The 17,500-nt window shown below is 37.0% G+C and overlaps 1 protein-coding gene across 2 annotated transcripts in view; it reads right to left on the reverse strand.

Annotated features, from left to right (window-relative positions):
• The window catches only part of LOC140949830 (thrombospondin-2-like), a 177,528-nt gene that overhangs the window by 153,534 nt on the left and 6,494 nt on the right, over positions 1 to 17,500 (reverse strand). The window contains exons 4-7 of one of the 2 annotated variants that reach the window (XM_073398976.1): positions 13,865 to 14,041; positions 12,395 to 12,694; positions 10,422 to 10,733; positions 8,404 to 8,572 (exon numbers count right to left, since the gene is read on the reverse strand). In XM_073398976.1, the coding sequence (XP_073255077.1) occupies positions 10,423 to 10,733; positions 12,395 to 12,694; positions 13,865 to 14,041 (788 nt within the window). In that variant the 3' untranslated portion in view covers positions 8,404 to 8,572; position 10,422. Of the gene's footprint in view, positions 1 to 8,403; positions 8,573 to 10,421; positions 10,734 to 12,394; positions 12,695 to 13,864; positions 14,042 to 17,500 lie in introns of those variants that run through there. The other variant, XM_073398967.1, reaches the window with a different exon arrangement.

The following is a 17,500-nucleotide window of genomic DNA, read 5'->3' on the forward strand; positions in this document are numbered from 1 at the left end:
AACATGTCCTGTGAAATGAGCTGTGAGAGTCGTTATTTTTCACCTTGATATCATTTTGCTAACGTGATGAAACATTTTCTTCCTTGATATCATTTTACTACCGTGATGAAGCATTTTCTTCCTTGATATCATATTACAGCCGTGATGTGACATTTTCTACCTTGATATCATTTTACAGCCGTCATGTGACATTTTCTACCTTGATATCATTTTACTACCGTGATATGACATTTTCTACCTTGATATCATTTTACTACCGTGATATGACATTTTCTACCTTGATATCATTTTACTACCGTGGTGGAGCATTTTCTTCCTTGATATCATTTTAGGGACCAGTCATAATTTAAGTTGGAGGGGGGAGTGGGGGAGAAATTGTTTTTTATTCAAAATTTTTTCCAGACCCCCACTAATAGCACCCATGTTTTTTAGGTACCCCCCTTCAATCATGTTAAAAGATTTAAGGGCCCCCCTTTCTTATACATAATACCCCAATGGTAATAACAAATAACATTTTCTTTACTTTACCGTTCACTGTCACTTCCGAATGTGCCAACTAATAACAGAGAAGCACTTCACACTAAACTGAGAAAGAGATTTCACCTAGAGCCTCTCAAACAGCTTATAGAGCAAAGATATATCAGTGATTGTGTTATAATTGAGATAAGACAAGCCATCGAAAGGTGAGACGCCGACAGGACCGCTTCAAGGAAGAAAGAAGATAATCAGCCAAAGCTTACTGCTTTTTATATGAGCAGTACATGCTCTAATAGCAAAAAACTTGATGGTGACACAGACAGTGAGTCCACATCAACCTCATCTACAAATATTGATTCGGATAGTGAGATTGCATAACATGACTTTATGCATGTAATCATTTGTTAAAATGCCGATGAAATTGTTTCAGTGTTACACAATAATGGATGTTGTGTTGATGCACCTACTATTTGAGCATTAAATCTTTTTGTAAAAATGCTGATTAAATTGTTGTAGTATTACACTATATAGGACTTTGTGTAAAACTGAATCAATATCAGGTCCTTTAATACTCAAACATCATGCTGCTCAGTAGGGATGCTACTTAAAAGAAACTTGAAGACCCCCCCAAGGTCATCTTTTGGCATTTTAAGGCCCCCCATATTCCATCCAAAAAAAATTGAAGGCCCCCCAATTTCTCCTCCACCCCCCCCTCCAACTTAAATTATGACTGGTCCCTTACTGCCGTGATGGAGCATTTTCCACCTTGATATCATTTTACTATCGTAATAGAACATTTTATACCTTGATATCATTTTGCTACCGTGATGTGACATTTTCTACCTTGATATCATTTTACTACCGTGTTGTGACATTTTCTTCCTTGATATCATTTTACTGCCGTGATGTAACATTTTATACCTTGATATCATTTTACTACCGTGATGTGACATTTTCTACCTTGATATCATTTTACTGCCATGATGTAACATTTTCTTCCTTGATATCATTTGACTACCGTGCAGTGTGACATTTTCTACCTTGATATCATTTTACTACCGTGATGTGACTTTTTCTACCTTGATATCATTGTTCTACGTTACCGTGATGGAACACTTTCTACCTTGATATCATTTTACTGCCGCGATCGAACATCGTGCTGTGACATTTCATTTTACCCAGTTGCCGTGATACAACATTTTCTAAGTTGAAGTAAATTCATTTATATGGAAGCAACGTGAGTATCTATGATTTTATCCGGAAATGTGCAATTTTTTATTTTGCGGCTCACGAATCTAACGCTTTTCCTGTTTATTTTTTTTATTATTTAAAGTTTTTAATTTTTTTTTACAATGGACACTGGTGAGCAGCACAAAGCAACCGAGTATCTTGTTAACTAGAATTATTTCTCCGACACGTTTCGTCTGATCACACAGACTTCATGGGGAGTATAATAAGATGGATCTAAGGAAATAACCTAGTTTATACCTAACGATTAAGACAAAATCACCTTCCTGTAAGGGTGAACAGCAAAAAACAGCCACAAAATATAGGTGCAGGATATGACTATAATCCTGGTTACAAAATTTGCAATTGTTCAATTTTGGGGCTCAGGGATGTGAAGTTAAATCCGTGAGCCCCAAAATTAACCATTGCAAATTAAAAAGATTGGAAAAAACATGAGCGAGAGTTTCTAGTGGCATATTTTCCTCGAATCAGTTAAGGATTTAAGTCGGGAAGTGGAGCATAAGATACAATTATCATGATTCAAACACGTTACAAGATTTTTTATTCAGACTCCAGGCAAAACGAACAGCACTGATACGAAAGGTTAATCGGAGCTACTCTGGCCTCTGGAGTAGATATTTCTGTTTCTGAGAATGTTCAATGCTAAAATAGATTTCCTAATTTCCAATTTCTGTTATTTTTCATTTATTTTTTTTAATGCTCACAAGAAATGCGATTGTTAAAATGAAGTTAGAAAAAGGAACTTCGTAGTCTGTACACAGACTTTTTTCTTTCGTCTTTTCAAAAATCGACGAGCACACCGAGCAATAGCGAGCGCCGAGCGCGAGAACAAGCGAGCCTATTTTCTTCTTTCCCTAACCCCACACTCCAGCGTTAGCGGTCAGTACTTTTATTTTCATACGCGAGTTTGACAATCTCCAAACAAAAAATACAAGGTACCGGTATGTGAACAACCTAGGCACCTCCTGATAATAAAGAAAAATCACGATCATGGTCGTATAAAAACAGTATGAAAATTCTACGCCAAGCAGAAAAGGTCCCACGGCAGAGAAATGATTATCAAGGTAGACAATGTTCCATCACGGTTTAATGATATCACCGTACAAAATGTCACATCACGGCAGTAAAATGATATCAAGGTAGAAAATGTTCTATCACGGTAGTAAAATGATATCAAGGTAGAAAATGTTCCATCACGGTACTAAAATGAAATCAAAGTAGAACAAGTCACATCACAGAAAATGTTTCATCGCGGTAAAAAAAAAGAAAGCATTATAAACATCAAAACTAAACCAGGTGAATAAACACAACACATTATACAAGTTAACTGTCGAGTCAATTCACTTTTATCATTTTTTTTCTTTCCTTTCCTTTTTTGAGCTATTTTGAAAAAATAGCTCATATGTCAGTGGAGTGAGCGTATGTATCTTTGTGGCTTTGTGGCTTTGTATGTTCAGATGTTTGTTGCAGGGGCCAATAAGGTTGAAGGTACTATGAGTTGATGCTTAGGAACCAATGAGATCTCGGCATCTATTTTAAAAACAACATCTTCACGTGCAAATTGTGTGCATGAGTTATTTTTATAATTCTGTTCACTGGATTACTGTGTGATAACTGGAATTCCCTCACGTACGGACCACGAAAGGGGCAAAGTCCGATACTTTCACGTGCAAACTGTGTGATTCTACATCTCATGCTGGCTTTTCACAGGTAATAATAGTAACTTGAATTGAGCGTATGAAGACATCTTTAGTTCTGTAACTGTGCCTAAGCAAAGGCTCTTTCCTTTTAACAAGCAATAACTTATAACACCTTCATTGAAGTAGAATCGCACGTGACAATCTCGTGAATAGTGATGATCAACCATCTAAAACAATGATGAAAATCGTGATATTTCTTAGCTATTCGGTATTCGACGAACTTCATTATTCTAAGAAACAATGAAGAAACCTTGAAACCTTCGATTCTTCCCCCTAAGCAACTTTTGGTGAGTTGATATTCATAGTACTTTAACAATTTGTTTATTTTGCACCACATGCGAGAAGGAAAGACAAAGAAAAGTGAATCTAATAGTATGAGGATCGAATCAGCAAGGCGCAGCGGTTCACGTTTTCATTAACGTAAAGCAATACCCAATTCCCCACAAAACATAGCCTTAATTTAGGATTAAGATGGTAGATTGTCGATACTGTTACACTGAAGCATTCAAAATAGCTCATCCACGTAGAACGTGCCTATGTTTTGGTATGGTTATCGTTTATATATTTTTATCGGAAATTTATTAAAAAGAAAGTATTATAGCTAGTAACGTAGACTTAAATGTTTTACCTCAACATCATCGTCAGAGCCTTCGGAAGGCATTTCGCTGTCTTGTGAAAAAAGAATGTAATTTACATAATTAAATTTATAAAATAACAGGGAAATTCATAAAACAAAAATGCAGGTTAACCTTTTATGATAAGAAAAGCTTACATTTACTGTATTTTACAGAATGGAATATGTTAAAAGGCGTATACATATTTAAATAAAACTTCACCTGGACTTTGTCCGATGGCATATATCATTGTGTACGGGTCATGAAGTGTACTATTAGTGGTAGTGGTTACTTTACGTAGCTACGAGCAGAATCTGTGTTACAGAATACCTCCACATCACGGAAGTAAAATGATATCAAGGTAGAAAATGTTACACCACGGTAGTAAAATGATATCAAGGTAGAAAATGCTCCATCACGGTAGTAAAATGATATCAAGGTAGAAAATGCTCCATCACGGTAGTAAAATGATATCAAGGTACAACAAGTCACATCACGTTAGTAAAATGATATCAAGGTGAAAAATAACAATGGTTGGTGGATTCTATAACAGGAACATTAGTAACATTTCATAGGACATTTTACGCCGCATTAAACATCACGTTAACAAATAATTTTGAAACAAACGGCACGCCACAAATAATGTTGAAAAACTAGCCGTAAAATTAATTTGATGCCCATCTTGCAGTGTTCGTATAGGCAACACCACTGACAAGTTTAATCTTTTTTAACCCCAAGGTTTTACCGTGACAAGTTAGAAAAAAGTGTGGGATAGGTAACCTGAAAAAAGCTTTATAATCATACTCTCGCTTATTATCAGAAAATTCCCGGCTTTAATAAGACGCGATACGAACATCTTAATGAAACTCCTAAACAGAATTTAAGCCGGCGGAATGTGCTTAGTGGAAACAGGCTACAGCACAGTGAGATCAAGTAAATGTATTTCTTCTACTCGCACACAAAAATTAAGATAAAAATTGAGGCTTCCCCCCGTACAGGATGCCACTACATACGCATCAAAAGTTTGAAGAGAACTGAAGAGGCGTTGACCCTGAACCCCTTTAATAGACGATAAGTCACAATGAAGCCAAACGCGGTGTTTATAACTTGCAAGTAGCTTTATTCAGTTTATTTACTATTTCTTCCATGCCTATTCGTTGTTTTCAATAAATGAGTATCTAAAATTATGTAACATAAAAGAAAAAATCCATTAGAGTTCATGTTCTGTGTTTTATGAAAATACGACGTCGATAAAACGCTGAATCAAGTTGTCCACTTTCTGTATGATATCAGCATTATGGCAAACCACCTTTCTCAGCACTAATGTTCATCAATAAAATTTTGTTTCATATTGCTTCATTGTCAGTACGGTTTTTGGCCGTGCGTTTACCAACCTTCGCCTTTGCCATTACTGCATAAAAAAGGGAAAGCAAAAAGGCAAAGGGAGAAAGCTTTGAGGTCGAATTCCCATATTAAACGGCTCTGTTAACGCTCTTTAATTTCGCGTCCATCTGTGCGACAAAATTTGTAACGAAAAGCTTAACAAAGAAGAATAAGTAGCGTGCGTGTCTAATACTCTTTTTCCTTTTTGCTCTGTTTTCCTGCTCTGAAATCAATACCGTTATCCTAATTCGGCTGATTGAAGCTTTTGTGGATCATATTTATCAAATCAATTCCTTAGCAAACCTTAGCCACTTATGTTTAAAGGCTGTTTGTTAGCCTTAAGTAAATTATGTTACTATTCACAATTCTCTGAGCGTAAGAAATGGATATATTTCAACACTGAGCGCAATTTTTCAAGAACAGGAAATAAGTGTCGTGTATGGGGTTCCAAATGATTCTCTTGGAGAGAATAATAAGAAGACGTGAAATAAACAGCTAAGTCTGTCTAAAATGATTGTTTCTAAAAGTACACACGAGTGAACTCGAGTGAACACTAGTGACCACGAAAGACCACGAGTAACCACGAGTGAGAATTCACTAAAATATATTTTTTCTGTTATAATGACATCAGTAATACGTCACTTTATCAAATTACGACTCTTAAACCGGAAAGAGCTCATTTGAGAGGGGGGGCTTAATGGAGGATTTACGGTACGTCTAAAGCTCCTTTATGGAAATGCCCCCAGGTAAGAAGAACCGCTCACAAAGAGTGTCAATAATAATGTCAATATCAAAAATCTTTAATAATATTGAGTGAAAATTTCAACATTATCCGAAACTTTGTTCCTATTTAAAAACTTTAAAGTAATAAAATCATGTTTCAAGTACTTCGAAATGGTTTAAGTATATATAACAATTATTCACCGAAGTGGAGGTGGCTAGTGACGTAAATTCTACCGAGGCCGCGAAGCGGCGAGGTAAATTTACCATCACTAGCCACCGGAAACTGAGGTGAATAATTGTTTTAGTATATACTAAAACAGTGAGATAACTGAGCAGAAAAATGAAAATTGTTCACTCATTTACTTTTGCCAACGATTACAATTTTGGCGCGCAATGACCGAACGGCCGCTTTTTCTTGCCGATAAATAAAACTTTTGAAGGCATTTGTTTAGCTCTTGCGGAGAAGTTTCTTCAAAAGGAGTTGTGAATTCTTTTTGTATTTAAAATCATTCTCTATAAAAGATTATTAAATTTATTTTTAAGCTTATTTATGAACAAGTTTGAATTTGCAAACAAAAAACACTTTTTCACCGGTTTTATCGATAAATTCAGGTCAAAAAGACTAAGCTCTACCAGTTAAAACTTACAAACCGAACTTTGTCACCTTCTTCAAGTATTTCGGGAACAGCTAGCTTGATTAGTTGTGAAATTTTCTTTGTTACGGCAGCAAAACGGGAAGGTATTTTGCTCGCAACTTGCGCGAGTTTGGCGTTGCTCGCTCGGAGAAACTAGAGGTGAATCAGCGAATAGTGCAGGATATTCACTGATTGAGTAGCCAATCAGAGCGCGCGAAAAACACTATCCACTGTTTTAGTATATACTAAAACGCGGTTGGTTGATTTCAAAATCTTTCCGGTTCTTAGGCTTTTTGGAGGTTTTTTTTATGTTAGATCTTCGAGCCATAATCAAAGATTAAGGGTCGGTACAATATTGGAAGTGGTTTCTTAAGCCTTGAAACAGCAAATGCCTTTACTATGAACTCACCGACGGAATATAAGCTACTTAATTCAACCAATAACTAATAAGTACGTTTTTGCTCAGCGAAGAGCGTCACTCTGTACTTGAACCATCTACTGTCTCCTAAGATCCTGGAAAAGTCAACTTGAATGACGAAAACTAAACAAGTGTAAGACCAAAGTCAAAGCAATTGATGACAGCCTTCTGGTCAGGAGTTAGGTTGTCGTGAAAATGTTCTATCTACTCTAACGGAGTGTGACTTGTTATTGGATGATAATAGGCGTTCGTAAAATCGGGACTATAAGTGAAGTTCCCCTTCTCTTCTCGCCCCCTCAGTCTTCTGTCGACATGTCTGACAATGAAATTGTTCGGTGATACACGATAGCTCCGAGAAAAAACTTCAGGTGCCGAATAGTTAGCAAATATATCGGCTCGTATCTGGAAGGCAAGAAAGTCGCCCTGGGCGCAAAAAAAAAAAATAAATAAATAAATAAATAAAAAAGGAAGCGAAGTGTACATTATTCTCAAACAGTAAAAATGATTCAGAAGAATATTAGACATATTACCCTATATTTTGACAAAAGCGTGAAGAAGCAAAATCAACATTAAAAGGTGGGTAAGCAGGAATAAAAAGGATACGGGTGGCAAGAAATTACACCGTTCCTTTCCCCCTCCTAAGCTGTCCGGGACCCACCCTTTTTTTAAAAAAAAAAAGAAAGAAAGAGATAGGACAAACATTTACATATTGTAGTGGCTGGAAATGGTTTTGCGGTTACAATGGTTACATAGTGGTAAATAGACAAAGGGGCATAATAATAACGTGAGTATGACGTCAAAATAATATTTTGATGTATTCTCACTAGTAGTTATTCGTGGTCACTCGTGTTTACTCGTGATCATTCGTGGTCAGTCGTGTTCACTCGTGTTTACTCGTGTGTACTTTCAGACACAATAGTCTAAAATAACCCCTGCTGCGCCCTGACCCCCCTCTTAACCGAATATACATGTCCTTTCCAAAGCAAAAATAAAATATATTAAATATAGCCACCACTGCTACACGAAACAAAAGAATCAGTCAGTCGGTTAAAACTTTCCTTCTTGGTTATCAAACTATACTTTTAAATCAAAGAAGCAACGACGATAATGCAGACACTTTTAAATGCTTGTTTATTTTTAACCCAAATATACCTAGCTATCATTACAATTATAACACTTTAATACTATAGTGAACAACCTGCTCTGTGTTTTATTAATTGATCCTTTTCCTGAGGAGGAAAAAATGTTTAAAAAAACAACAACAACAAAAACACAAAACGAAGAAAAACATGATAATGTTATTGCTACATCCTATTTCATTTTATTTCTTGGTTTCTTTTATAATACGTCTCCGTTCCATCCAGGAACTTCTTCCTACAAGAAAAAAAGTAAAGGTAGAACGAGTGGACGCGAAACATATAATCACATTATTATTATTACTACCACATTAGTACTAGTAATAATAATAATAATGGAAATTTATTTGTGTTTTTGGATGTACAATTGTAAATCTCGCTACGTATAGGCAATTTACAAATGCTGCTTGAGAAAATAAAATAAAATAACACTAATACTACTGAAAAAAACTCTTTTAAATTACTCTTAAAAAGAAACCTAGAATTTAAATTTCGTAAATGCCGAGGTAAAGTATTGTAAACTAGAGCCCCTTGAAAGGCAAAACTTCTCCGTCCAAATTCTAATTTGGCTTTGGGAAGTTTTAGTGATCACCCATTGTTTCTAGTGTTAATGTTGTGTTCAATTTTTGTAAAATATCCTTTAAAAGGGGTACAGACGTTATCCTGAAGACAATCATACACAAGCTGGCAGGACTGTCTCATTATTAAACTCTCCACTGTATTTTTATTTATGCGTTGCGTGGACCCCTACATTCAAACAGTTTTCCCACATTACATGGTTCGCTGATTCAGAGCGTAAGAACAATTTTTCCCCCACGTGAAAAAAAAAAAGCAAAAAAGAAATAAAATCGTCTTTTTCTCCCTAACCTTTTAAATAAGTATGTCTAATTATCTTTGAGGAGTACGATTAGGGGACTTGATATTTATTTATTGTGAATGCAGAATTCAATCTGAAAGACGTCAGGGTAACTCTTTTGATTTCAGGCCCTAGTAAACAAATCAGTAAGGTGGATGGTAAACGAGTGAAGGAGTCATCCCCGGTGCTATAATCAATACAATGGTTAAAGGAGCTGTGTAACAAAGTTTGTCAAAATTTCAACAGTGAGAGCTGCCACTAAATTGAGTGAAAATAAAAAGAACAACTCGAAACATTGAAAGCAGGTACAAATAACACAGCCCCCCCCCCCCCGGGGGGGGGGGTACTCCGGATTTCAAGTGACGGGGATGATTAAATGGGGGCAAAAATCGAAACCCCCCAAAATACGTTCTAACAAAACCCAAAAAACCCCTGGAAGAAAAACTACCTCCCCCCAAAAAATTCATGCCAAACATCCGAGCCTTAAAAATTTCCAGAAAGCAGTAAATGACATAACACGAAAAAGACTACACAGAAATACGCGGCCGGGATACGCAGGCACTACCACGAATCTTCAGATTGTTTTGGACTACCCCCAAAACCCTCTCTTAATTCAAGAAACCCAAAAAACTTTTCTATCCCCCCAAAACCAGGAATCAACAAATTTCAAACCCCCAAAAATCCTTTGATTATCCGCGTCTCTTACAATCCTAAGTACCACCCTCGGAGCACAGCGAATACAATAGAAGGCAAGGATGAATAAACTTTAAAAAGATTGAAACGGATTTCAAGCCTGTCAGTTTTTAAAGTTCATTAACGTTGTTTTTAACGTTTGATATAATGCTTTGAGAGAGATACTTGTTCGATAAGGAGCTGAAATTTTGTTTTTTATTGAGTGTATTTCTCGCGAACGTTAAGTTCCTTAAAAAACCGCGTTGTTAAGGTGGAAATATGAGATGCAGTTACACGGGACACTTTTACCGTGGTAAATTGCGGTAAATTGGCGTGGTGCGTGTGACGGAACTTTCCCGAGATAAATTTATCATAGGAAATATCCATGGTTACGTCAAAAAGAAGGAAGAAACTGTCCATGGCATTTAACGTGGTAAATAGCTAGCGCTTTTCGATAACCAAGGCAAGAGAGCCAATCAGGTTTCTTCATTTGACAACAACATGAAACCGCCAAAAAAATGTCTTTGCCTTAACGTTGAATTAACGAACATAATCTTACCTCATTCCATTTTGTAGACAAACACGTTTCCGTATTTGTGTTGGCCATGCGCATTACCTGTTCCAGCATTGCTAAATAAGCACAGCTGCTTAGATTTGCCGTATTTGTCATAACGGTAATCCTTCATGTTGTCCGACCAACAGTTCTTGTCGTCTACTCCAAATATCTTGTAGCCAGAGGATTCAGCTTTCGTCTTGCAGTAGTTGAAAATGGCATCTGCGCCAGACACACTGCTGACGTTGTCATCAAATGAATCCGGTAAGGCGTAGGTGGGAGATTTGTTGCTATAGCAACCAAGTTGTTCCAAATCACCTTAAAAAGAGTTCATGAATTCATCCTTAGTTCTTTCAACGAGCCGACGGCATCGTCTTACTACTCTTCCCCAAAGGTAAAAAATGGGAATCTGGCACGTCTTTTTGACGAAAAGGGTTTAAAGTTTAACTTGAATTAAGGCGGAATCCACCAGGAAATTGAGTAATCTTAATTTTCAGTGGAGAAAAACCTTGTACCAGAATGATTTAAAGCATAATGCATTCTTTTTTACATTTTTCAAGGGCTAAATATGCAATGAGTGATGTATAGTAACACCAAAGTAAATTTCTTATAGCAGCCCGAGAAAATGAATGTCAAATTTCATCTTACATATTAAATTTTCAGAATTTTACCTGTGTTTTTACTATTCTTGTGAAATTTGAAATTCCGTTTTTTCGGTCTCCCATGAGAAACTTTCTTTAGTGTTATTACCGATGACTAATTACATCTTTAGCCCTTGAAAAATGTAAAAAAGAATGCCATATTCTTTAAATTATTCTGGTACAAGGTTTTTGTCCACTGAAAATTAAAATTACTCAATTTCCTAGTGGATTCCGTCTTAACGCTCATTATGGCACATTTTTGCGAAGAAATCTAAAAACATCATAAAACATGAAGAAGGATGTTCATAAAACAAATCGGGGAAGGTTCAGTAGATAGATCAGTTTGTACATGGTTCGTGTTTCTCTATTTTTTTTTGGGGGGGGGGGTTGGGATTTAGCGTGGGGCGGCACTTGAGTGGCCGTTACGGTTGAGGAAGAGAGGCGATTGTAGAAACGTTAAAGCAGGAGTGAATATATTGATTGTCCACTTGGTGAAAGAACTGAGCCATTGCAGAGAGGTTGCCTTTAGTAGAGGGTTGGGTTGTTTTTCCGTCGGACTGCAATTGGTATTTAAAATTTGTATTTTATATCTTACCATCTCTAATTATCTAGACTTAACAAGAGGAACTGCTGGGAGAAGGGCTTTAGTAAAAGTACGAATAAGCAATCACAAACTACTGTTAGAAATAGGTAGATACAATCGAACTACTAGAAATAATAGGCATTGCCCTCTTTGTGGATCCAATCTAATAGAAAAGGACGTTCACTTTCTTTTTCGTTGTTCTGCGTACCGTATGATTAGGAATAATTTTTACAACAAAATCAAGACTCTGATTCCAAATATTACCCAGTTACCTGTAAACAATTTGATCAATGAACTAATGAACTTCTCTCACTACTTTATCAATATACAATTCATGAAATATATTTCAGCTTGCTTTGATCTTCGTTACAAATTATTGCCAAAGTATCTAACTTATGATGTAATTTTAGTTCTTTTTCTTAATATAGCTTTTGCAATAGTGTATGTACTTGTATGATCATGCAAATAAAGCTCGTTGCTGTTATTTTATTTTCGTTGACATTGATATAAACTTAAATATTTTGCCCCTTACTACAATTGTTATTAGGGTATTTCAAGCGAATTGTTTAACGTTTATAAATATTCCTGTTGACGTTACAGATAGGGGTAACTACAACTATTTTAAAAAAATTTCAATAAACCAGCCTACTATGACAATTCACAGTGACTCCTTGGAGACATTTGTCATTGAAATTTGAGTTTGAACGTATTTTTCGGCAATGATTGATTTACACCAACTTCTTTCTAGTATTTACCTTTCTTACTCATTAGGTAGACGTAAATTGATTCTGATGCAAAGCTGCCGATTGCTACCTCGTGGTTATCGCTATAACTGCATTGGGCGGATGTCCCATATTTGTAAAAGGAATTAATAGCATTTTGGCCAGTCCAGCATTTTTTGTCATCTAAACCGAACAAGGCAACAGCCTTTGAAGCAGCTTTCTTCTTGCATGCGTCCAATTTCGAAATCATTGTAGCATTGCCTGCAACTCCTAATAGAATGTCACCAAGAGCTCTTCCTCTGTTTTGGTAACATCCCACGGGCTTCCAAGGTTCTGTCATTAATAAAAATAAATATGTATAGTGGGTTACTGTGATGCAGGTAGGATCTTTCTCTCCACTGTGTTTGAAGCTGTGTTTTTTTAAATGGGTTGGTAAGGCCAAGTAAAATTTAGACATGTTTAAACATTCGGTGTAATCTACCTCAAAAGATAAAATCAGTTAACCCCTTCTTGCCGAGAGCTTCCTGTAAATCAAACGCAAGCTCTATGTGTGCGAGTCTCTATGGATCTACAAGGTGCTTATTCCTCGGGAAGCTGTTGTACATGTATATGAATTTGTCGCGCGTAGTCTCGTAGCGGCCTGCAAACTCTTTCTTATATATTTACAATGTAAAAAGCAGAACAGGGATTAAGAAAACCAGAAGCATGTAACTTTGAAGCGTCTAAGTCCCCCCTTATTTGTTTAGAACTAAGCTGGGGTTTTTTAGCCGTCCAATTAGAAGCGCCGTCTAAGAAATTAGCTAATAATAAATTCTTCAATTGCTTAGTAAGTAAATCCACAACTCATCAGTACAAGTTGAGCCACTTAAATTTGTTACCTAACATACTAAACGGACAAAAACATTTATATTTAACAGATAGTGGAGCCGACGAGTGTGTTGTCAGTTTCGCGTGCTAAGCTGCACTGTGGCGTTGACGACTCTTTTGAGCACGTGTTAGCTTTCGTCACAAGCATAGGTTTCGCGTGGCTTGTCAGTTGCATAGTTGGTTTGTTTACACGAACGACTGTACAAATGCTTATAGCCATACCAGAAAGAAATCTCTACTCGCATGATAGTTCAGTATTACATTAGCAAAGACAAAATCTGAATTACAAGCAACCAAAAGGATAATTATTATTATTTTTTATTTAGGGCATTATTTGCTTTGCGTAAGTTTCAGCTGATCGAAAGTCAAAACGCTCATTATCTGATTGCTTTATATTATTCTATCCATTCTTAGAGGAAGTCCAAGCGAAATTTGACACGCGTAATAGCAGCTTCCAGATTAGGATTGCGGACTCCTCTGGTCGCCGCAGTTAGATATAAACGCCTATATAGCTACGTGAGTTCTGTGAGCTGTTTCTGATTCAGCAGCATCTAAAAATATTAATCATGGGCTGACCGTTGATTTAGCTTTTAGCTAGCTAAATATAGGTTGGCGCCATAAAAAAACCTTTCTTACTTTTACATTGGAAGTTGTTGCAGTGCCTTGAAGAGATAGATGGTCCCAGGCTACTGCAATTATTACCACCGTGCTGTGGTGGGGGATTGGTGCAAGTTCTGGTTTTTGTTTGTTTACCACGTCCACAAGTCTTTGAACATTGTGAGTACGGTCCCCAGTCAGAGTAACCTCCGTTGACTGCATGAAAAGAGAAGGTATTTATTGTTTTTAACAACTCTGTGATATGGTTATGAACAGAAAACGAAGCGTATTCGCTCTTCGAACTTCCACCCAAGATGTCCGCCCGACCCGTGTCGTTCCAGTTTTATTTTATAAGGTAGTTTCGATAGGATCGTTTTGTTTGGAAATTTTAGTCAGAATTAAAATGTGCGTTACTGTAAATGTTGTTTTATTTATCTACCGAGTTAAACTTGAGGGTGTAGGGGTTGTGGAGGAGGAAGAGAAGAGTTAAGGTTGAGTTCTAGCTATTGAGTTTAAGGAAGCTGACTGTAAATAAATCTAAAATTCATAAATAAAAAAAATTGGGCCAATAGGGAGAAGAAGCGTAACGTCACGGGTAGGAAAACTTCTGGATCACAACAATTGTGTGTTTTCACATGACGTTATGACGGCCATATTTTTTGCGCCCAAAACATTGAAACGGCGGCCATGTTTGTGTCCCAAACCAGTCCTGTGGGAGTTGAACTCTTTTCTTATGTAAACGATTTCTTTTGTTCCGATAAATTTGCATAGATGCTGGCCACGTGAGTAAAAACAAAGAATAGGGAGCTTAAGGAACGCCGACCGCGACAGCAACGATAACGGCAAACAAGCAATTAGTTTATATTAGTAAAACAACAATTTTGCGAGTGTATCACGCCTTTTCATTGTACATTTCTCAGCTGTCAATGCACTACAGCGACATAAAGTTACACGAAAATGCCTAATTTCACGCGCAGACTTTATGGAGTAGGTGAACACAACAGAAAGATTTTCTTTTCTTTTTCTACATGTAAACTTAGATGCAGTCCTTTTAGCATTGTGCAAACATAATGAGATCGAAGTGCGCCGAATTTCGTCCTTTAATTGGTCTCGCGAAACTTCACAACGAAATTTCGCACGAACACCCGCAAACTTTCGTTGAATGTCCACGAAATTTGGCAGGAGCGAAAATTCGCGCTTGCGAAATTTCGCTGATACGGTTTATGATGCAAACAGACTGATTCTGATTCTGACTCAAGCCTGCATTGCTTTGAATCGCTACACTGTGGGCTTGCTACGTTCGATCGCTTCGATTGCCGGGATCATTCATCACAGTGCTCTTTGCGCCAAATTTCATAAGATCACTACACTAGTTGATAACGATCTGCCTCGCATTTTATAGCTTAACAAACAGTTAGGCTCTCTCTAAAACTTTACCATGGAAACACACAAATCCGGTCCGAAAAAGATCAGTACCACTATTTGCCCACAACACGGACGACCAAGTTACTTGAAGGAAAGGTGCTAAGATAGAATGCAATTTATAGTTAGTAGCTTAATCCGAGTTCCTGTTTCTTTTGCTCAACAGCGCTTTTTATTCTTGTTTCCAATTGTGATTTTAGAGCGTCCAAATATCAAATGGTAGGCAAAAAGAATCCATATGAATCTCATTCTGCTTTTTAAGTGTTCACAATTGAAATCAAATTTCGCTCTAATCCTGGGTTATCTTAATCCTGCTTTAAACAACCGCGCCCTGGTCAGTTAAGAATTTTTCAATAACGAAATTTCGCTTCGTCGAACAGAAATATCATTTAAACGAGCCGAAATTTCGTTAAGAACGCCTTTCTCGAAATTTCGCAACGAAATTTCGGTTCATGCTGCGAACTTTCGTTTCGGTTCATCACCTAGCTTCCGAAATTTCGCAGGGACTAGCCCAATAGATGCGCCGAAATTTCGCCGATTTTTCGTCTGAAACGAAGGTTCGCAGTTTGTGAAGTTCGCTCTCATTTCTTTTGCACAGTACTGTAGATGCAGTCCTTTCGGATTCAACCCCAGAAAATTTAGACAACATTTGACAAATTTAAAAATGAAATTGAATAAGATCCATGAAGTTTGAAACAGTGCGAATTCACTTTTTAAGTGACGCTTTCAGTTTGGTATCATGCAGAAACTTTGCCACCATGGCAACGTGACGTAACGACTTCTCCTCTTAAAAGGCCCTTTTCAGATGGTCGGTAACGTGGCACAAACCACCATGCTGGAACGCAAGAAACGCACTGTTACCGACCAGACAATTGAGACAAACATTTCTTGCGTTCCGTCATGGCGGTTTAGGACCACGTGACTGACGACTTGCAAAGGGCCCATTGAAAAAATCACATTTTCTTGGAGTTAGCAGGGAGCTCGTGGTATGTATCCGCCGAGTTCTACTGCATATGAAAAATATGAAACGGCAAACTGATCCTTACGGCAAGGCGATGAAGAAGTAAACAAAAGAATAAAAACAAAAAAAAAATACATTAACAGAAATTGCCCAATATTTCGGTTTTTGAAAACAAACGTTCTTCAGGTGCTAAATGAAAAATGGAATTAAAACTAAAAGTTCGTTACAAATAAGAAATTGAAAAAGTGTCAATAAAAACAATGGATTGTTATTGGTATAGGAGACTAGGTGATATCATATATCAGTGAGCTTTGTCACATCTATTTCTTCCTAGAGGAAATAATGTGTTCCTACTGCATATGAACCTAGCAAAACAACAAAAATTTCTTGGCAGATCTGAGTAATTGTGTTTTAGCCACTTGAAACATTCTTAAGGATCCACTCACGATCAACACAATGAAACTTTCTGCCATCAGGCATATGAAACTTCGACAAGAGAGAATATGTCTTGACATCACACAGTCATTTTCTTCAGTCTGTTGGGAAGTTTATGTTTGATTCAAAATTAAAATAGACTTTCCGAGCAACAGCCACGAAAGATTGAGAATTGAGACTCGTCGAACTGAAATAATTAAAAAAAGGAATAGGTTTTCACGGGAAGAAAAACTTTACTTAATTACTTATTTTCAACGACAATATTTAACATGTTGTTTAACTCAAAATTCTCTTCATCCTAGTTAAATCGCACATTTAGATATTCGTCTAAAACATACTTGGGGATTGGCGGCTAAGATTAATCCGCGTGAGTGCAGACCGTGGAACCGCGGAACCCGCGGAACCTACGTAAACCTAAAGAAATGACTGTTTTATTACAAATGCCTTTGGCTAACGTGATGAAATAATTAGTTGCCATTTTTTTTTACAATAACTGAGCGCTGATTGGTTGAGAGCTATTGTCAATAACAGTACAGAGCATTGAAAACTGTTCTCGATTTCGGTTTAGTATCGCCGATCGAGAGCTCTGGTTCCAAAACAGAAAGTTCTCTAATCGCGGACTTCCGGCTTGTTAGTAGTCGTCGGAAGGAAATGAGAGGTATAGATTTAAACACATTAGGATGAGAGAACGATGAGAGTATTATTGGCGCCTGCCGTCACTTCTAGTGACCGCTCTATATCCACCATACACACAGAATCTTTCGACCTCTTCAAATTCATTCTCACTATAAACGTATTATTCCATCTCTTACCTAAATACCCTTCATCCCACTATTAAGTTTATATCAAACTGCTCA

The sequence above is a fragment of the Porites lutea genome, chromosome 1, assembly GCF_958299795.1.
Source record: "Porites lutea chromosome 1, jaPorLute2.1, whole genome shotgun sequence".
NCBI classification, from domain to species: domain Eukaryota; kingdom Metazoa; phylum Cnidaria; class Anthozoa; order Scleractinia; family Poritidae; genus Porites; species Porites lutea.